This window comes from Mya arenaria, chromosome 5 (genome assembly GCF_026914265.1).
Source record: "Mya arenaria isolate MELC-2E11 chromosome 5, ASM2691426v1".
Classification (NCBI taxonomy): Eukaryota; Metazoa; Mollusca; class Bivalvia; order Myida; family Myidae; genus Mya; species Mya arenaria.
Genome location: NC_069126.1, coordinates 24612779 through 24635890, shown reverse-complemented (window position 1 = coordinate 24635890; position 23112 = coordinate 24612779). Strand labels below are relative to the sequence as shown.

At 35.5% G+C, this 23112-nt stretch overlaps 1 protein-coding gene across 5 annotated transcripts in view; it reads left to right on the top strand.

Moving 5' to 3' along the window:
* The window catches only part of LOC128234881 (bromodomain adjacent to zinc finger domain protein 2B-like), a 249182-nt gene that overhangs the window by 150998 nt on the left and 75072 nt on the right, over positions 1 to 23112 (top strand). For all 5 annotated transcript variants that reach the window (XM_052949483.1, XM_052949482.1, XM_052949481.1 and 2 more), the window contains 3 exons: positions 6275 to 6382; positions 8236 to 8420; positions 11752 to 11908. In XM_052949483.1, coding sequence (XP_052805443.1) covers positions 6275 to 6382; positions 8236 to 8420; positions 11752 to 11908 — 450 coding nt within the window. The remainder of the gene's footprint in view (positions 1 to 6274; positions 6383 to 8235; positions 8421 to 11751; positions 11909 to 23112) is intronic.

Sequence of the window (23112 nt, the reverse complement as noted above, 5' to 3'; positions counted from 1 at the left end):
TGTATTGCGTTAAATTCAGCCAATTTGACCACAAGGTGATGATGTTATTCAATTAATTATTTTTAATTCTCCTTTTTAGCACTAGCAATCCATTGTAAAACTCGAGTGTGATGCCTTAAATCCAATTTGACATCGGAAATCCCACAGACATGTTTTGATTCATCCGCCATCTTGGATAAACCGGGTCATTTTGGGTCATGCCATTAACACATCATATTTTGATGATTCTACTTAAAGAGTCTACAGCATGATATATATTTTAAAATATCTCGATAGTTCAAAGTATTGAATTAATTATGTTTAGCAACAATGTACTTCAGTATTCAGTTCGAAACATTTACGGATTTATTTTTATCGATACAGTAAAATGGCCGAGGAGTTCCGAATGCATTTTTGTAGTAATGTAGTGGAACTATTTCCATGTAGTAGTCAATATTGGCGAAATGATTTATCAATATAAAAATTTGATTTCAGTACCAATTGGCAATAAATTATACATGACCCACTTCTCTCACTATTCGCCCAGACATTTTAGAAAAAAACTATGTAACAGCCACTTTAAATCAGCTGTGTATTCAAAACAATGATGAGAACTATTTACTGAGCGCACTGGCGTTCTTTGGCTTGTAGTTTGCTCGGCTGATGTGCCTACTTAGGACGGGCCCTGAGGGGCACCGTCCAAAAACGCAGGTTTTGAAAAAAAGCGCAGCTTTAACGAAGAAATAGCTTCGCTAAAGCTGCGCTTTTTATGAAGCTTCGTTTTTATTTGGTTTTTATTCAATTCGAACGTATTGTGCCCTTATTTAACGTTAATGTCATATTTCAGTTTGCTAAAACAGTCGGGTTTAAAGGGCGTTTTTTTCTATTATATTTGATATATTGGTAAAGTGAATGTTAAGTTCATTAACAATATTGAGTCCTCCAGAAACTTCTCTATCACCTATTTGTAGTTGCTCCGGTAAAATTATCTTGCTATTTTTTTTCAAATGAGAAATATCCTTTAAATTCTTCCATAAAAGCTTGGATCCTTTTTATCCCTCACTGCTTGATTAAAAAATGCCTTATTACTTTTTTTAATTAAGGCTGCAATTTTATTTCTTAATATCTTATATTTGTCGTGTTCACCATTTCTATGGTACTCGTCTCTTTCAAATATCATTGTTTTTATTTCATCAGTAAACCAGTTAGGTTGAAAATCATGTTTTACTCCTTTTTGCTTAATAGGAGCATGTTTAGATAAAACTTTATTTACAATAGTATAAAATACATTTAAAGCATCATTCGGATTGACTTTTGTTTCAATCATATCAACTCCTGATGAGATAAGATCATTTTGAAATGATTGTTCATTGAAATTCTTAAAACATCGGTAAGATATCGATTTGTGATCAATTCGTTCAAAACATTTGAAATTGTTTATCTTATGTCTAGTGAAACATATTGGAAAGTGATCACTTAATGACAATGGTGTTACATGAACGTTAAGCACATTTTTAATACAATTTGTATAAATATGGTCAATTATCATTGATGATTTTTTCGTTACCCTAGTCGGTGTTGTAACGATATTTTTCAATCCGTATTTCACTGTAAAGTCAGACCATTTAGTATTGTCGTATTTTTGATCACTAAAGTGATTAATGTTAAAATCACCAAGAATATAATACTCTACATTACTAGTATCGGCAATGTCCACTTGTGAGTCATACATGTCAATCCACGTTTGACTCGAGTTTGGGGGACGATAAACAAAATTTACTAAAAACGATTTACATTGTTTTCCAATTATTTCTACTCAAATCGATTCAATATCAGCAGACTCTATATAATGTCGTCTTTTATATTTTATATGTTCTTGTATATAGACTAAAAGTCCGCCGCCCTTTTTATGGTAACGGTCTCTCCTCTCGAAAGTGTAATGTGTTATATGAAGCAATTCATTCTGTATATTTTCTGTTAAAAACGTTTCGCATAATCCTAAAAAATGAGGGGAATTTTTATTCTGTAAATGAAATTTTATTTCATCTAATTTAGGGAGTATATGCTGAATATTAAGGTTGACGAAATGGAGCCCAGATCCTGTAAATTTGAGGCCTATTTCAAATGTTATAGGTACACAAGCATTTTTCTTATCGCTTTTACACGTATTAGTTTTATGAAACGATTTATCACAATTTGGTGATTTACCGTTTACATTTTCTGCACAAAGAAAACTTGTTTTTGTACAATTTAAGATGTCATTAGAGCTACTGCAGTCTAATGTGTACTGTGAAATGTTAAAAGCATCCATATGATTTTCTCGACATTTACATTGCAGTAAACTGCAATTAATGCACATTTTATTTAAAATAGAAAACTTATTATTTGTAGCATACCGAAAGTGTCTGTCGGAGCCCTCCTAATGATAAATAAAGTTTTGAAGTGTTCTCTGTCCGTCACAGTTTTGTTTATCTAGTCCATGGATGTTATGCCATGTATGTCCATTTTTATTACCGGAAGTCTGCCAAACTGGATCTCTGTATACGCCTGACTGCCGACAGTTTGAAACAGAACTTTGTTAGTCACTGCCGGACATCTGTCCGGCTTTAAATCCATTTCCGCTCAAATGCCAGTTGTCTTGTACAGGAGTGTGCTGGTAACTGGACATCTGCGCGGCACTGTATCCACTTCCGCTCGACCGCAAATGGTACGATCCTGGATGCTGTTGGTAGTCTATTAACATCTCACCGTCACTGTAACCAGTTTCGCCTGTCCACCAATTTTGAGATACTGGGTGGTGTTGGTAGTTACCGGACATTTGGCCGGCACCGTATTCATTTCCTTTCGGCTCTACTTGCTGCGATCCAAAACGTCGTTGTTTATCATATCCGGTCTCAAATTCTTCTCTTCCATGCTGGCTTTTACCGGAAGTCCATTTGTTAACATTCTCACACATGCGCATGTTTATAGTGTGTGGTACGGGATGCTGGTGGTAGTTACCGGAAGTTTTCCCACTTCCAAATCCACTTTTGCTTGAATATTCATTGGTTGAAATTGGATGCTGCCGGTAGTTCGCAGACGTCTGCCCAGTTTCAAATTTGTCGCGGAGGTTGAGATGTTGCCTGAAGTTACCAGACCTCAGTCCGGTTCTGTAGCTGTTTCCGCCCGAGTGTTTGGTGTGCGGTATATGTTGTTGCCGGAAGTTACAGTAAGTCTACCATATCCGCTTCCGTTTGGCGAAAACGGATGTTGACGTAAGTTCCCGGACGTCTGCCCGGTCCCAAATGATCTTCTATCAGAAAAATCATTTTGAGCTATAGAATGCCCAGATGTTTGACCGTTTCTGTTTACGCTTTTGGACGGATGTCCGTCGTTCGAGACAGGAAGCTGGCTGTTCTTTTCGGTCCATAATCCCTGACCACTCCGTGTCAATGGTTGACTGTTAGAGCTGTTGTTCTTTCGATAGGTTGCAGGTTTGATAATACACAGTTTTGCATCCATGGTGCGAACAAGTAAACTCGAGTCCCTCTTACTGAGATGTATCCCGCTGGACACAAGTAGCCATTTCCATCTGTAAATGGCGTGAATACGTCAATGACATTGTGATTGAATTTTTCAGCTAAGCTGTGCACTATCACATTTAATTTACGAATGTTTTTAATGTAAATATCCGATCTCGGAGCTACTGTGCAGATGTAAAAAGTACATGGTGTGGAGCGTAACGTCATTATGAGTGATGTCATTTCTTCCTCCAATCTGCGTAATGGTCTTCCGCGGCTGACGTCATTTCCGCCAACATAAACGATGACTGAATTGTATGTGTCCACATCCATTTCCTTCACCTTTTTAGATATAGTTTCCATCTAGACGCCTTTTAATGTGCAAACATCAACATTTTTGTTCAGTCCCTTTTCACAAATACCTTTGGTAATGGAGTCCCAATTATTAATTTTTTTGATCCTTGATCGCTTGAAATTAATGGTTATTCTTGGTGATCGGAGGTGTTTTTTTGCACTTTCAATAACCGACAATATGGCTCTTTTTTAACTGTCCTCAGTTGATGTTCTAGATGAACAAGTTTTGTTTTTGTCTAACAATAAATCTGTTTTCTGCCGAGTTTTGGTGTTTTCATTTAACTGTTTAATAGCATCAGATATAGCCTGTAATTTCTTAAGATGTGATTCGTGTATTTTTTCACAAGTTGATTTGAGTGAGATATTGCTTGAAATCACATCATCGAGGTTTCTGTCTGTATGCTCATTGTCAGTTTTGTTTTGCCTTTTAATGCTACACAATTCGTCACAGAGTTGTGCAAAACTCATTTCTGTCTGTGATATGTGACAGCCGAGCGCGTTCTCTAGCCTGATTCCTCGATGTTTTTCAAAAGTACCATGATGTCTGTACATGTACTTTGATCTAGAATGTTCTTACCATTTTCTGAATCCTGTGAAGTATGCGAGTTGTTCACGGTTTCATCAATGTTCACCAGCGTAAATTGCACCTCGTCATCACATTCAATTACAGTAACATTCGGATGATTGATTTTTTCTGTGGTTTTCAAAAGCCCTTTAAGAGAAACGTTTAAGTCTTTTATTGATATTCCTTTTTCGGATAACCCCTTTTCTATTAAGGACACAATCTGGGGGAAGTCGTTGTCTAAAAATGAATCAGTCATTTTTCCATTGACTAAGCACGTCGAGGTTGTGTGGTACATATTTAAAGTGTAAGACAACTTACCACTATGCACCTTGTATCTTGTTTCTACCACTCGCTGGTGTTTGTCATGCACTATCGTTTTTGAGCTGCGATCACATTGTTTGTCCGAGCTGAAGAATATGTCTGCCGCAGATTTTAACACTTCATATTAAGTTCCTGTATTAAATATGAATTTAATACCTCCCAATGTTTGTTCCATGGTAACAGTGTCTCTATCAAAAGCATAATATTTTTTCTGTAGCGATTTCTGTTTGTTTAAGCTGTAATTCCTCTCTTCAACTTGTCCGTTGCTGGTTTCCGTAACATTTGAATTCACATTAATATCCATGTTTAAGGAGTTTTCTCGGCAATTTTGATATTAAATCGTAGGTAATGCATGACTTTGCCAAATGAAACTTTTTTCGTTGATTTTTAGCAATATTTAATGTTAAAATTAATTAAAAACACTTTACCGAAGACGCTGTTTTAAAAGTTGTTTATGTACGCCGGACGTGACGTCATCACTTGGCGGCATATCCCGCATATTTCTATAAGGTCATTTCAATATTTCAATTTTGCATCTTTCTTTTTGTAAACAATATCCCGGATGTTTATAAAATTAAAGTTAACCTTTTGTGTATTGATTTTCCCTTGAAAATATCGTCTGCTAAAATGAGAAGGTATTTATACTCCCAATTGCAGGTGTGATATCCCTTTGTGATGTAATAAGACCACGAGCTGAGTACTGTATGGAAAATCCCCCAAATTCATTGAAGCGTAAATCATTAAATATATTAGGTCAGTTCAGTTTACCATTAAAATCAATAGAGATAATATTTATTTAAAGGTTATATTTTGTTTACAAACAATAGAAACAATTAGTAGCTGAGAAAATGATGAGTAAATTTTCTGTGAAGCTGATAGATCATCATCCAGCATAGTTCCGGCTGTAAAATAGGTCAGGTAAGCACATTTGTGCAAGCGTTTTGGATGATCTAGATTTTTTTATTCATACCAGAAAAACATTTATCGGCATTTTTTTTGTAAACAATTTTATGAGGGGGTAATAAAGTTAAATAGACACCCTGGACTGGATCTCCAAGCTGGATGACACCGGATATTCCTGCCTTATTACTGTGTATTATACACAAGAACATCAATTGTTGGCTTTTTAATCCAGATGGGTCTTTTTTATGATAGGGGTAATAAAATTTAGATTGATCCCAGCATTTTATTACCCTTTGATTTAATGCAATTATGACATTTCAAATAAATGTTACAATTCCATCTTGGAAATGCATTCACAGATAAAATAAAATAATTTAATATTTCATCATTGACACCATTTATTAGATAATTTTGTTATCTATAAAAAAATTATTCACATAAAAGAGATTATGCTGCTGTATTCATTTGCTCATTTTCTAATCTCCTAAAAAGTACCTATACAGATAAGGACTGCTTATCAGTAAGTTGGCGATTGACTGGGAGGTGTAATCTGGCCACTTGTCTATGTGCTAAAGGGTTAAGTGGTAATTCAAAGCACAATTTTACCATGAAATACATAAAATACATTGAATGTAGAAATTATACTTAACAGGCGGTGACGAAACTAGGACAGAAAATCACAGACATTGAGGTTACTGACGTGATACTAGGGGAGGTCCTGCGAGTGTTCATGGTTGTGAGGAATGGAGGGGACACTGAGGTAACAACCTTTCCAAAGTAGCTATCATGCATTCCCTTCAGATCCAAAATTTGAGCTTCAGACATGATGCTCTGAACAAGCTTTGTTACATATACCAGCTTCTGCATGTGACCCATGGTCTGATATTTTGCACTAGACCAGAATCACATGAAAGAAACTGTTACTTATATAGGTTTTTGTCTTGCATGGGATCACTTTTTCTGATGTCATCATAGTAAACTGAGTTGTCAACTTTTTCGCCACATTATATGTTTGGTTTTAATAAATAACTTGTAAAAGACTCATTGTCCTCCTACTATTATTGCACATTGGTCATGCATGGTCAGATGATGACCACTATTGATTTTTGGGTCAGTAGTTCCAATTGTCAAGGCTGTGATGACTTTTACTAGAGAAAACAGTCTCCAATCAATAATTTGTGTAAGACTTGTTGCAGATTTTTCTTTTTGTGCATGTTGTTCATGGTCAGTAGATGGATGACCTCTTATGATTTAAGGGTCAGTAGGTCAAATATCAGGGTTTTGACCTGTACTTTTAAGGAAACAGTTTTCCCTCAATAATTTGTAAAGTTTTCATAAAAGTCCTCAAACTAATGGTCATGACCCGTAGATGACCCCTTTGGATTTTGCAAACAGATCATCAAGGTGATTGTGACCTTTTATTCAGAAAATAGATTTGCTAATTATTTCCAAGACACTTGATCCCATTTTCTCCCACCTCAGATAAGTAGATCCAATAATTTAACCATGCTAGATATTCTTATCTTGCCCACGGGTGAAGATAAAATGCCCGTATGGAACTCCTTTTACCACATTGTAATTACCTCCCTTGTTGAAGACTGTCGTCAGTAGCATCAAGGAAATCTTGTCTTATGGTAATATTTAGAACGCTAATTAATTATTTCTCGCTTCAAATGTCACCATAAAACAGTTTTCAGGCACCATTCTAGAAATAATGCTTCATTCTCCTTGCAACTATTTAAAAAGACCGATTTGACTATTAACTGGATCACTGCGCGTATATCCATGACAACCACTTGCTATCGCATATCCATACACAATTATTTTCACTAAGCAAAAAAGAGTTCCAGCAAAAAATACATTTTTTCTTAATTTTGTTTTACCGAGGTGGGAGAAAAAGCATCAACCATAGCCGCTCGTATAAGATCATGAGGTTGACCCCTATTGGTATTGAAGCCAATTTTCTCATAGTGACCAGTTTTATATTAAAATAGAGCAAATAGTTATGAATAGAACGGGTAATGTTATCTTGATCACAAATTTACAAATAAATTCAAGTCATAAGAACCTAATTAGGAGGTGATAAGCACTTGGTAAGTGTGTAGTGCAATCTTCCTGGTCGTAGTAAGAACTTACAAAGGGTGCATTAGACATGCCGTGCGTATTAAGAACGCATTGCATGTGGTGCGCATGTGAAAATATGAGCAGAAAGAACATAGTATGAACAAGAATTTGACCGTACCCTTGCTGCGTTAGTCGAAATATCCTGGACGTACTGCACGTTCATGGTCTTTGTCTAGTGTGATTGGGGTGTAACAGAACTAACTACTATTTGCAAATATACTTAACATAAGGCACTTGTCATTCAGTTAAACAAAACGTCGGTCAATTTGTTCTGCCCTAACAGGAGCTTAGAATATTCATTTTTGGTACTGCGACAAAGTTAAAAGTGGAAAATTTGAGTCACCATACAGATTGCTGGTGGATACACTTGGTTCACATTATCACCATTAATAACATACTGTGGGTAAGGGGCATGCAGGGCTAGTCATCACTCTTGTGATAGCTATAGTTTTCCATTGCATTGCTTGAAAGAATTATTGGTGATTACAGTTGAGTGAGTGTCTGCGTAACTACCCCCTGGAGGCATGCTCTATAAGACAAAGGGCAGCTGTGGTTGCCTTCCTCATTAATGAGCTAAACTGCAGTAAGATGATCACCATAGAAATAGAGAACCACCTGGATGGCATGGCAGACCTCAGGCGAGATAAGTGGCTGATCGAGGGGAAAATCAGGAGGTATCTCAATGACGCTTACTCATATTGTGTAATCTATAAAAAGTCCCTTATCTGTTTTTCCACAGGGGACATATAAAAGGTTTACCCTTTGTCCCTAAACATGGATTGATGGAAAGAAAGTGCAAACTATATATGCTTTTCTTCTGGGGCATTAAATAGAAGCAGAATTCTGGCGAAAATGTACGTTATCTGTACTTTAAGAGTTGTTCTGTAGTTTCAGAGAAGCAGTCTTGACAAAATTGTTGATTGTGCATGGATGCAAACTAGATGTTCTGACCTTTGTCCACATCTCAAACAGTGGTTTCTTCTCAAAAGCTTTAGTTAGGTATAGGGATGAAACTTGGCATGTATCCAGCTCACATGGAGATGTAGCATTGGATCACATTTTGGGGTATATTGAGTCAAGGTCACTGTTATTTGAACTAGAAAAATGTTTTCCACTTTAAAATATTAGTAACAGGGAGTGACAGAGAAATATAGTGATAAAATTTGGTATGTAGCAACTCAAGTTCATGGTCACTGATGTCACAGCTGTTAGCATAATTCTGGTTTGTTTAAAAAACATTGGACATGAAATAAAATGTTTAATTTATTATTCAAACAAATGTAGCCTTTAAAGTATGAATGCTTGTTCTTCCAGATGCTTCTAAATATTAAGTCAAGTCAAGAATGTTTGAACATCAAAACATTCTGTGCAGTATTATCCCCCCCTCCCCCTCCAACCCCCCTTCCTAAGAACAAGCAGGGTTTTATTGCTTTGCACATGTCAGTCTGTCCATCAGTCTGTCTGTCGATTGTTCAGTCAGTAAACCATGCCTTGTCTGATCGTTAAATAGAGACAAATAGGGCCTAACGTCCTGATAGGGGGGTTGATTATGACCAGCAGATAATTCCTTATGATTTTGAGGTCAGTAGGTTAAAGGTCATAGTCCCTGTGACCATGAGCATGAAAAGCATGCCTGATTAATAACCATGTATGCTTAGGCCTGCAGTTCACAAACTTGGTAGGGCAGTTAGTCAAAACCTGCTGAGGACCTTTATGATTTTGATGTCAAGGTCACAGAGACCTTGAACACAAAGACCATGGCCCATCAATATATTGGGAGTGCTTGGACGTATGGTCCTCAGTCTGATGGCGACCTGAACATCCCTATTGTAGATGACTTTTGTTTTTTAGATCAACAGATCAAAGGTCACCAGATTGACCACAGAAAAAATACAATGGCTTATAACTTAAATGTTTTGCTTGAAAGTTGCAAGAAATTAACCATTTTCATATTTCTACAAACATATTGGTTACACTTTTGACCTTTGCGCAGCTATCTTTATAACTTGTATTGCCCATATTCTTAACTTTTTATGTTTCATTTATTAACTAATATGCTGCTGCCTGGAGGATGCATACATTTTTGACTGGACAGTAACTCAATTCCTATAACAATATTTAGAACTTGTCAATAACTGTAGTTGTCACTATCCTCAAACTTAAAGGGATGATGGTCATAACTCTAAGTTACCTGACAGACATTTAATGCTAAATGACTAATTGGCTGCCATTAGTGGGGCATGCATGTTTTAAAAATAGTTTTTGTTGGTTTTTATTTGTCTTACCTTATCTTGAACAATTATGACACAATTAATTCTAAGTAAACATAAGTTCTATCTCTATTATGAATAATCTAAGTCTGGTGTAGAAAAAGCCTTTTATTCACATGTCAAGTTTAATGAGCATAGCTTTTATATTTTTAGAGTGATGCAAAATTTCAGTTACTGCGTGGTTATTTCACTATATTTGTTGCCATGACAACCATAATTTTGTCTGACAAATTAAATGCATTATCTCCTTATTGCTGCATATCCACATACAAATTTCATGAACTCAGATGTAATACCTTTTGGGTTATGCACAGATCCATTCAATGTATTGTCTTTTTGGTTGCCAAAGCAACCACATTTGTTATTTTTGTTCAATCAAAACACCAAATAATGTCAGTGATATCCTCTGTCCAAATACCAAGTTTCACTCAGCATATTTCATGAGTTATTACAGAACCCAGAACTTCTCAGCTAAAACTGAACCACGTTCTGCAATATTAATTTCGGAGTGTCTCAGCCAAAATTTTGGAGGGAATCGAAACTAAAGACACAATTCTAGCTTCATAAAACACCAACAAGATTTAAGAGAGTTTTGGCTTTGCAACAATTTGAAATCTAATTGTAACATAACACAAACTGAATGAATTGACTGAGTGATGTTACTGTACAGGGAAACACATGAAGTATATGGCTAAATTATGTACAGTCGAACTTCGTTGACTCAAACTCACTTGGCTTAAATTCCTCATTGGCTTGATCTAGATTTAAAGTATCAAGGTATTTTCGCCCGTTCCTTGGGAGTTCGAGCCAATGAGTTTCCACTGTATATTGCATCTTAAGAGATCAGACAAGTTGCTGAGAGATGGGGGTTGGGGTAATAGCTTATAGATATTTATCCATAAAAAGTAACATTGATGTACTTTGTCAAAACTAGTTTTTGTGTCGCCTGACTAGGAGACATATAGGGGTTACTTTTGTTGGCGGCAGGGGCTGTGGTGGTCCAGTCCCGTTTTTATTTGTCTGGTGCATATCTCGTAAACTATTAGTGGTATAAACTTGAAATTTCATATGTAGATAGATCTCATTGAGGGCAAGTGCAGTGCACAATAACAGTAACTCTTGTTTTCTTAGTTTTAGAGTAATTGCACTTTGTTAATTTTCATGCTTAAAGTTTTGTCTGGGGCATATCTTGAAGAATATAAGAGGTATCAACTTGAAACTTCATAGCTAGATATATCTCATTGAGGGCAAGTTCAGTGCACAAGAACCGTAACTCTTACAACTATATGTTAGAGTTATTGCTCTTTGTTACTTTTCAAGCTTAAATTTTGTCAGGGGCATATATCGTAAACTATAAGGGGTATCAACCTGACTCTAGGTAGATAGATCTCATTGAGGGCAGTGCACAAAAACCCTAAGTCTTGCTTCCATATTTTTAGAGTTATTGCCCTTTGTTAATTTTCGTTGTTAATTTTTGTCCGGGTTTACCTTCAGTTCAAATGTCACCTACACTTGAAAGTTAAATGGCAACATCATTGTCTATAAATGGATAAAATGCCAACCTAACAGCTATAATTTCGACAGTTAATAATTCGTCAGGCGACACATCTTACTTCTAGTCTGCATTTGTAGAAACTTGATAAATTGCCATTTTGAATCATGACATGTTATATTGCCAAAATTAAACTGTCCTATTAATTTGTTCGCTAGTGTATGTATGTGTGTTTGTTGTTAGGCTGCGTGTGTTGAGGAACAAGAAGTTCAAGATTGGGCTGGCTGGGAGGCTTGAGGTGGGGGAGGACAGTGTCACAGTCATGAGCAAACACAGCGATGATGATGACGACAAGGATGACAGCACTCATGAAGATGAAACCTTTAACGAACAAGAAACTGTATGTACACCTGTTCACTTGCAAAGATTTATATTATGAATTTATGGTGGTTGGTTTGAACACATATGGGCATAAGAAAGCTGTTAGGCTAAGGAGTAAATACAACTTTATACTAGTTTGAGATCTTCTCCATGGCAGCAACAGTCTGAAAAAACACACATTGCCAGGGGTGTAAAAGTTAATAGAAAAAAAGGCTTATATTTCCTATTTATTAAGCACAAATTCATCCAAAACTACAGATCATTCACTTATGTAAAGCAGTTTAACTTACATAAATACCAGTGCTTTTAAAACATTTGAATCTTATTTGTGAACCTCATGTGTGCATGTATGGAGCCCCTCATAGTCCAACAAAAATTGCTGTAAACAACATTTTCTTGTAATCATCTTGAACTCTTTTAATGAAACCTCACAGGGATGTTTCTTGGGTAGTGTCCTTTCAAAATTGTTCAAAGAAATAAGTTCCATGCAGAACTCTCATTGCCATGGCAACCGAAAGGAAACACTATAAATCTTGATTGATTTGTAACATTGTCTTGTAGTCCTCTACAAAAATTGTTCAAATTTTACCCATTAGGTAAAAACTGGCCATATCTTGGGGATCACCTGTTTACATAAAGATATATAGGGACATATTTGAAAAATTTCTAGTTCAAAACAGCTGACTGCTCAGACCCTAGTCTGTCCTAGCTGTCCTCTACCAAGATTGTTCAAGTCATCCCCCTTGGGTCAAAACCCAAGGGTCACATATTTCTTACATTCTTATCCTTGAGTTGAAGAAACGGTTACACCTATTGATTTTGTGATCAGTCTGTTAGTCAGTCAGTCGGTCTGTCAGCCTGTACATAACACTTTGTTTCTATCCAATAAATAAAGAAAGCTTGCACCCAGGAACTTCATACTTGGTATGCTAGTCGGTCATGTAGATGATCCCTAATGATTTTGTGATCAGAAGTTCAAAGGTCAAGGTCGATGACCTTGAGCTGAAAAATGGTTTCCGATCAATAATTGAATAACGCTTGCGCCCAGGAACTTCATACAATGCAAACTTTGTTTACATTTTCCAAGATTAATCAGCAACACTTTTTTCTCTTCACTATTTAACCCTTTAGCACATGTATACGAGATAGGCTGACATAGCTCATTAGCAGATGTATAAGCATCTGGCCGACCGTATCCATTACTGGATGTAAACGCATATCCCACATATTTCTATAAGGTCATTTCAAATTATTTCAATTTTGCATCTTTCTTTTTGTAAACAATATCCCGGATGTTTATAAAATTAAAGTTTAACCTTTTGTGTATTGATTTTCCCTTGAAAATATCATTGCTAAAATGAGAAGGTGTTTATACTCCCAATCGCAGGTGTGATATCCCATTGTGATGTAATAAGACCACGAGCTGAGTACTGTATGGAAAATCCCCCAAATTCATTGATGCGTAAATCATTAAATATATTGCGTCAGCTCAGTTTACCATTAAAATCAATAGAGATTATATTTATTTAAAGGTAATATTTTGTTTACAAACAATAGAAACAATTAGTAGCTGAGAAAATGATGAGTAAAATTTCTGTGAAGCTGATAGATGTCCAGCATGGTTCCGGCTGTAAAATAGGTCAAGTAAACACATTTGTGCAAGCGTTTTGGATGATCTAGATCTAGATTTTTTCATACCAGAAAAACATTTATCGGCATTTTTTTTGTAAACAATTTTATGAGGGTGTCCTAAAGTTAAACAGACACCCTGGACTGGATCTCTCAGCTGGATGACACCGGATATTCCTGCCATATTTCTGTGTATTATACACAAGAACATCAATAGTTGGCTTTTTAATTCCAGATGGGTCTTTTTCATGATAGGGGTATGGTAATAAAATTTAGATCATCCCAGCATTTTATTACCCTTTGATTTAATGCAATTATGACATTTCAAAGAAATGCATTCACAGATGAAATAAAATAAATTAATATTTCATCATTGACACCATTTATTAGATAATTTAATTATCTATAAAAAATGTAATCACATAAGAAAGATTTGGCCACAATTATTTGGAGTAATATTGATTTTAAGGTCATACTGCTGTATTCATTTGCTCATTTTCAAATCTCCCAAAAAGTTCCTATACAGAAAAGGACTGCTTATCAGTAAGTTGGCTATTGACTGGGAGGTGTAATCTGGCCACTTGTCTATGTGCTAAAGGGTTAATACGGGTGAATAAACCAAACTTCACTGTAAGTTCGTCTCCAGTCCAAAATTACAAATTTCATGTCCATTTATTTTTTCTCAGCTATGACCACACAATAGGGGAGAAAAGTGCTTTTTCAAGAAAGCAATCCCTGGTTTATAACATATTTGTACTTACTTTCAACTTCTAGAAGCAGATGCACATTTTTATGACCGGATTAGCATGAAGGAAGTGACACATATGTCCCATATAATGATTTATGGCCTTTGTTTATACAAGCCAGGCTATTTTTTTTTTATCCAACATGGCCGACATTTTCACAGGAGCCTGAACCATGACCTGTGATGTCACATGCATGATCAATAAAGTAAAGTTGTATTATTGGTAGTTTATTATAACTTGCTACCTTGTGGAAATTTTCCACGGAAAAAAATGAGGTTTTTTTATGCTTTCAAAGCTTCATAGTAAATGTATGCATCTTTGACACCAATGACCTTAAGTCGCGATTTGCCAAAATTCTTAAAGTAGTATTATCATAGGGTTTTTTAAAGCATTGTATTTATTGATGTTTATACTTCATAAAAAAAATGCATATACTGCAAATAGACAAGCCACAGGTATGAAAATTAATGACCCTACATTACAAGTGCCTTCATATTAGTATCTATGAAGCTATGGATAGAGGTGTAAAAATGCATAATCATGAAGTAAAGGGTTTGTGGCATCATATGATTGCCTTCTAACAAGTTTTTTTCAAATTACATGGCTGGGGTCAAAACTGGCTCCGCCCCAGATTTCACAAGTTTCTGATAGAAAAATATAGGAATATCTTCTTGTCTGAAACCGCTTGGGTTTTGTAAAATCCTGCAATCTGTCATGTCATGTTAAGGGTTTTGTAAAATCTGAACTTGATCCTGCCATATTTATGGTTTTGTAAAAAACTGCAATCTGTCATGCCATGTTAAGGATCTATCAAAATCAAATGTGCTCTTTCCTGCCCTGTTGAGGGTTTGGTATGTCCAGCACTCTGTCCTGCTATGTTAATGGTTTGTTGATATCCGGTACTCTGTCCTGCTATGTTAATGGTTTGTTGATATCCTGCACTCTGTCATGCTATGTAAATGGTTTGTTGATATCCTGCAACTCTGTCCTGCTATGTCAATGGTTTGTTGATATCCTGCAACTCTGTCCTGCTATGTTAATGGTTTGTTGATGATATCCTGCACTCTGTCCTGCTATGTTAATGGTTTGTTGGTATCCTGCACTCTGTCCTGCTATGTTAATGGTTTGTTGGTATCCTGCACCCTGTCCTGCTATGTTAATGGTTTGTTGGTATCCTGCACTCTGTCCTGCTATGTTAATGTTTGTTGATATCCTGCACTCTGTCCTGCTATGTTAATGGTTTGTTGATATCCTGCACTCTGTCCTGCTATGTTAATGGTTTGTTTATATCCTGCACTCTGTCCTGCTATGTTAATGGTTTGTTGATATCCTGCACTCAGTCCTGCTATGTTAATGGTTTGTTGATATCCTGCACTCTGTCCTGCTATGTTAATGGTTTGTTGATATCCTGCACTCTGTCCTGCTATGTTAATGGTTTGTTGATATCCTGCACTCTGTCCTGCTATGTTAATGGTTTGTTTATATCCTGCACTCTGTCCTGCTATGTTAATGGTTTGTTGATATCCTGCACTCAGTCCTGCTATGTTAATGGTTTGTTGGTATCCTGCAATCTGTCCTGCTATGTTGGTGTTTGGTTAATATACGGCACTATATCCTGCCTTTTCAAGGGTTTTTTAATATCCTGCACTCTGCCATGCTATGTTAAAGGTGTGTTAATATCCTGCACTCTGTCCTGCCTTGTAAAGTGTTTGGTAAATACTGCTCTTTGTTCTGCTATGTTAAGAGTTCGTTAATATCCTGCACTGTCTTCTGTTATGTCAGGCGCGGAGGAAGGAAATTGGCATTGGGGCCGCGGAAGGGGTAGGCTTGGGAGTTTTTTTTTTCAATTTTAAGCATTGAAAGACTCGATCTCCAGTGAGTTCAGGTTTTATTTTCATGTTTTTATCTTAACCGTTTTTCGGTTAAAATAACATTATGAGCAACAGCGACATGTTAATTATTGTGCAATCTTAAATTATTATAAACGCCAGTATTTATTTACTTTTAAATATTCATATTTGTGCAGGCTCACAATGTATGTTAAGCCACGAATGCCTTTAGAACAATTGCGATTTGAATGCCCTGTGTTCAGTTTTTTTAGTGCCAACAGATCTGTTTGGAATTTTAAAACATTTAGGCAGATTTGGAACGTCCATTTTAAAGTCAAACTTTAATGTGACGAGTTTGAACAAATACATATTTCTGGCATTTAATGACAATTCTATTTTAACGACTAATTGCAATTATTATAATCAACTGCAGTTTTTGAAATATCAAAAATGATACAAATAATTATTGTCTTATTGCCTCTCCACTTACCCGTCTTTAATAATCTGCCGCTTGTTTTCTCGCCATTCACACGCCAATATGCTAGATGGTCACAGGTTTAATTATGACATGGTGACCTGTATATTCTATATCGTGTCAGACTGGTATTGATCTATATGCGCGTAGCTTTTTTTAAAATACGAGTCTTAAGAAAATCGGTAACAAATATTCGCGGCCCCATTGCCGTTACAAGCCAGAATATGCGGCCCCAGCTCCTACACGCCTGTATGTTCGATGTTTAGTAAAATACTTCAATCTATCCTGCTTTGTTAAGTCTTTAGTTACTTCTGCACTCTGTCCTGCTATGTTATTTAAGGGTTTAGTAAAATACTGCACACTGACATGCTATGTTAACTTTTTAGTTAATTCTGCACTCTGTTCTGCTATGTTAAGGGTTTGATAAAATATTGCATTCCATCCTGCTTTGTTAAGGGTTTGGTAAATCAGGTACTTTATCCTGCTTTGTTAAGGGTTTGGTAAAATACTGTTTTCTGTCCTACCATGTTATGGGTTTGGTAGATTATTGCAGTTTGTTCTGCCATGTTAAGGTAAAATACTACACTCTGTCCATTATGCTATGTCAATGGTTTGTTGATATCAAGCACTCTGCCCTGCCTTGTAATGGGTTTGGTAAATACTGCTCACTGTCATGCAGTGTTAAGTCTTAGGTAAATCCTGCACTCTTTCCTACTTTGTGAAGGGTTTGGTAAAAAATTGAACTCTGTGCTGCTTTATAAAGAGACTGTTAATATCATGCACTCTGTCCTGATATGTTATGGGATATTTACCATGGGATGTTCAACAAATCCACTTCAAATTCAAATCTTGCAGCAAATTACCACATCAGTACATAAAAATCACATAGCAAAATAATAAATCTAGCATGACTGTGACTTAATTTTATGTACCAATAATAGTAAACTGACAGAGAAATCCATAATTATGTATCGGATATTTTCATTTTCTAACAACTCCGCCATTTTGAGTATGCGTTCACAGGGCATCTATACTTCATGCTTGTTTATTTTTCATTTTAAAGAGTATTCCTTGGTTACAACAACAAATCTTATTTAAAGTGAAATGTCAAGTTCATTACAAATTGAAATGGATGTATTCAAACATGTTTTCTGTGTTGTTTTATCTTAATGTTATGCAGTTACAAATCCCGGCATCAGTAAATGTCAATGACACTTGTATGTGTTCAACTCTTTCATTGTTTTTACACTATTAACCCACATATGAATAAACATGTAATTTAGAATAAACACAAGCTTGCCATTGACTCAATGACAAGTATTTCCAAACCATTCTGTGATTTAAAATCCATAAACACCGCCGTCCGAACTTGAGATTAAATTGTGAAACTAGGTCACCGGTGTCAACTTAGAAAATTTACTTTCGATTTCACCACTCACACTTAGAGCACTGTTATATGATATTTAACCATAGAATGTTATCAAATGTTTTTCTTACACATAATTTACAGATATTTGTGTCTACATATTCGATGGCAGCCGATGACACTTTTATTTTTTATCTTTAAACAACAATATTTTCATGACTTAATTGGCGGGGAAAAACAACAATCACGTGACAGTTATAGTTTACAAGTGTCGGCTGTTACATTTGTCAATGCTTATTGCTATTTACACCTCCTGCATATTTTAATTAATTATTTTATACAAAGAATGATATGACTGCTATCGTTCAGCCCTAGTCGAAAAAGAACAATAGTTCATTCAAAAATGTCACAAGTTTTTACTTTAATCGGAGGCTGTTTTACATATCCGCATGTCATATGGGGGCCAATTATCCGCATGTATTCTTTAAGTTACTTTACACATGACAATTATAATTAAATTGGTGAACAGTGCCTATTTGATGAATGTTGACCAATTAATAAACATTTCGACTCATTTTAAACTTAAAACGAATTAACTGGTTTAATACAATTGGCTGCTGTTACAGTAGAGTAGATTTTAATTTTAACAAACCAATTAAGGTACACCTTAATTACAGGCTCCAAGGTTACACATAAGGATGTGGGACAACTACACCTCAAACAAAACACCATATTAACACTGCTTATTTTTGTAATGTGCCCCCCCCCCCCCCCCTCCCAATCACCAGGTGGCAAAATACCTGTAAGGTTTGACAAGGGGGAAAAAGGACCAAAGCATGAAATAAACACCCCTTAACCAAAACACCTCTATTGTCACTTATAAAGGTATTCCTTATGAGTCTGATGTACAATAGTGTCATTTATACAGAAAATGAAACATTACTTTTATCAATAAAAAAATCAAATGTAAAAAATTTAATTGGCAATTACCATTCTTATGAATTTATTTATTATACATGATAACAGCTAATTAAGGAATTTTAACACAGAAAAAAAACAACTACCTAACATAATATGGAATTACATGTTTATTTAAAAAAAAAAATAAAGAAAGGAAATAATCACACTCTTTGTCACTAAAATCAATGTTTGTTATTAAATAAAAAAGGCAAAACATGTTGCATCTCATGAGAGCTTTTCATCAACATTTACAATATGAACCAAAATTATGTTTTTGCATAGTCATGCACAAGAATTCTGAGAAATGACAAGTTAAATCATTGCATAAATGGCAAGTTACTTTTAGCAGAGATGTGATTTAACATTCTGCCATAATTGTTAGAAAGGTGGATACATTTTATTTCTTCAAAGTTGCAGTTAGTTTTACAAAACTTTACATTGCATTTTATAAATATGTACAAACAGTATGGTGTTGAAACATGAGTATACAGACATGTTAATGTGTTCTTTATTTTGTTGGCCCTTCGGTAACATTAAACCACCTGATAACTTAATAGTTAACGTATAAAAATTACGATAGTTTGCTTACAACATGTATTCATGTATCTCTCTCTGTTTTAATGTTATCATAAGATGAAATAGTATCAAATGTATTAGAATATACAGTCCTACAATGAAATTATGCACAGCCATCCAAGAACTATAACTATTTGATTTGTTAAGGCAGAGCAAGTATTTTCTAAGCAGTAAATAAAGTAACACTTGCATGTTAAATAATAGGAAAGTTTTATGATATGTATAGAACTATACCAATAGGCTCGATAGGAATTTCCTATTCGCCTCTCTCCTAGAGAACCTGCGTTCAATTCCCAGCCTAGGCGAGGGTGAGTTTTGTTAGTGGTCACCAAGTTGGACGAGTGGGATTCTTTTCCGGGTTTTCCAGTTTCCCCTACTACACAAGACCACACTCTCTGGTATCATTGTGCCAATGAGAGTTGCAAAAACTTGTTTCACAATTGTTGTGAAAATAAATAAGTTTTAACTAATGCTCCCTTTATAAATTCATAAAGTTACAAAATTAACTACTTACTTGTATCTCTCCAATAAACAGCTGTTTTTCAATTATATTGTAGCACACGCCAAAGAACAAATGTTGTCCAAAATATACAATAACATAAGTTTTCATTTAATTGCGTTCAATATCAATGTGAATCTTCATTTTACCCAAAAATTCTTCAATTGATGGATTTTATTGATGAACACAAATGTGTTTTTATGAAAAACAATAGCATATGCAAAATAAAAGTATAATTTTTAGACAAGAATGTGTCTCCATGGTTACCGTGGAATCAATTTCAATTACTGATAGCTTAATTTAAACTTTAACATTTCAATATCACTGTCTGAAAGTTTGAATGCTGTAGAACAAGTATTATTTAAATTGTATTCTTTTAAAGTCAATGGGTGATATATTTAACATTCACTCAAAACAACTCAGCAGTGAGAACTGAACTACACTAAAAACATTGCAGCATGGTAAGGGTTAATATCAAGCATTCAGTCCTGCTGTGTAAAGGGTTTGTTATGGTCTGCATTATATCCTGTGGTTTGGTTAAGATACAGTACTCTGTCCTGTCATGTTTAAGGTTTGGTAAAATACTGCACTAAGTCATGCCGTGTTAATTGTTTGGTAAAATACTGCACAAAGTCATGCCGTGTTAATTGTTTGGTAAAATACTGCACAAAGTCATGCCATGTTAAGTGTTTGGTAAAATACTGCACTAAGTAATGTCATGTTAAGAGTCTGGTAAAATACTGCACTAATGCATGCCATGTTAAGAGTCTGGTAAAATACTGCACTAAGGCATGCCATGTTAAGAGTTTGGTAAAATACTAAACTCAGTCATGCCATGTTAAGAGTTTGGTAAAATACTGCACAAAGTCCTGCCATGTTAAGTGTTTGGTAAAATACTGCACAAAGTCATGCCATGTTAAGAGTTTGGTAAAATACTGCACTCTGTCCTGTCATGTTAAGAGTTTGGTAAAATACTGCAGTCTGTCCTGTCAGGTTAAGTGTTTGGTAAAATACTTTACTAAGTTATGCCATGTTAAGTGTTTGGTAAAATACTGCACTAAGTCATGCCATGTTAAAAGATTGGTAAAATACTGCACTAAGTCATGCCATGTTAAGAGTTTGGTAAAATACTGCACAAAGTCATGCCATGTTAAGTGTTTGGTAAAATACTGCACTAAGTCATGCCATGTTAAAAGTTTGGTAAAATACTGCACTAAGTCATGCCATGTTAAGAGTTTGGTAAAATACTGCACAAAGTCATGCCATGTTAAGTGTTTGGTAAAATACTGCACTAAGTAATGTCATGTTAAGAGTCTGGTAAAATACTGCACTAATGCATGCCATGTTAAGAGTTTGGTAAAATACTGCACTAAGGCATGCCATGTTAAGAGTTTGGTAAAATACTGCACAAAGTCCTGCCATGTTAAGTGTTTGGTAAAATACTGCACAAAGTCATGCCATGATAAGTGTTTGGTAAAATACTGCACTCTGTCCTGTTATGTTAAGTGTTTGGTAAAATACTGCACTTAGGCATGCCATGTTAAGTGTTTGGTAAAATACTGCACTCTGTCCTGTCATGTTAAGTGTTTGGTGAAATACTGCACTAAGGCATGTCATGTTAAGAGTTTGGTAAAATACTGCACTAAGGCATGCCATGTTAAGGGTTTGGTAAAATACTGCACTAAGTAATGTCATGTTAAGAGTTTGGTAAAATACTGCACTAAGTCATGCCATGTTAAGTGTTTGGTGAAATACTACACTAAGGCATGCCATGTTAAGGGTTTGGTAAAATACTGCACTTAGTAATGCCATGTTAAGAGTTTGGTAAAATACTGCACTAAGGCATGCCATGTTAAAAGTTTGGTAAAATACTGCACTAAGGCATGCCATGTTAAGAGTCTGGTAAAATACTGCACTAAGGCATGCCATATTAAGAGTTTGGTAAAATGCTGCACTAAGGCATGCCATGTTAAGAGTTTGGTAAAATACTGCACAAAGTCATGCCATGTTAAGTGTTTGGTAAAATACTGCACAAAGTCATGCCATGTTAAGAGTCTGGTAAAATACTGCACTAAGGCATGCCATATTAAGAGTTTGGTAAAATACTGCACTAAGGCATGCCATGTTAAGAGTTTGGTAAAATACTGCACAAAGTCATGCCATGTTAAGTGTTTGGTAAAATACTGCACAAAGTCATGCCATGATAAGTGTTTGGTAAAATACTGCACTCTGTCCTGTTATGTTAACTGTTTGGTAAAATACTGCACTAAGGCATGCCATGTTAAGTGTTTGGTAAAATACTGCACTCTGTCCTGTCATGTTAAGTGTTTGGTAAAATACTGCACTAAGGCATGCCATGTTAAAAGTTTGGTAAAATACTGCACAAAGTCATGTCATGTTAAGAGTTTGGTAAAATACTGCACTAAGGCATGCCATGTTAAGGGTTTGGTAAAATACTGCACTAAGTAATGTCATGTTAAGAGTTTGGTAAAATACTGCACTAAGTCATGCCATGTTAAGTGTTTGGTGAAATACTACACTAAGGCATGCCATGTTAAGGGTTTGGTAAAATACTGCACTAAGTAAAGCCATGTTAAGAGTTTGGTAAAATACTGCACTAAGGCATGCCATGTTAAGGGTTTGGTAAAATACTGCACTAAGTAATGCCATGTTAAGAGTTTGGTAAAATATTGCATTAAGTCATGCCATGTTAAGTGTTTGGTATAATACTTCACTAAGGCATGTCATGTTAAGTGTCTGGTAAAATACTGCACTAAGGCATGCCATGTTAAGAGTCTGGTAAAATACTGCACTAAGGCATGCCATATTAAGAGTTTGGTAAAATAGTACACTAAGGCATACCATGTTAAGTGTTTGGTAAAATACTGCACTAAGTTATGCCATGTTAAGAGTTTGGTAAAATACTGCACTAAATCATGCCATGTTAAGTGTTTGGTAAAATACTACACTAAGGCATGCCATGTTAAGGGTTTGGTAAAATACTGCACTAAGTAATGCTATGCTAAGAGTTTGGTAAAATACTGCACTAGGTAATGCCATGTTAAGAGTTTGGTAAAATACTGCACTAAGTCATGCCATGTTAAGTGTTTGGTATAATACTGCACTAAGTCATGCCATGTTAA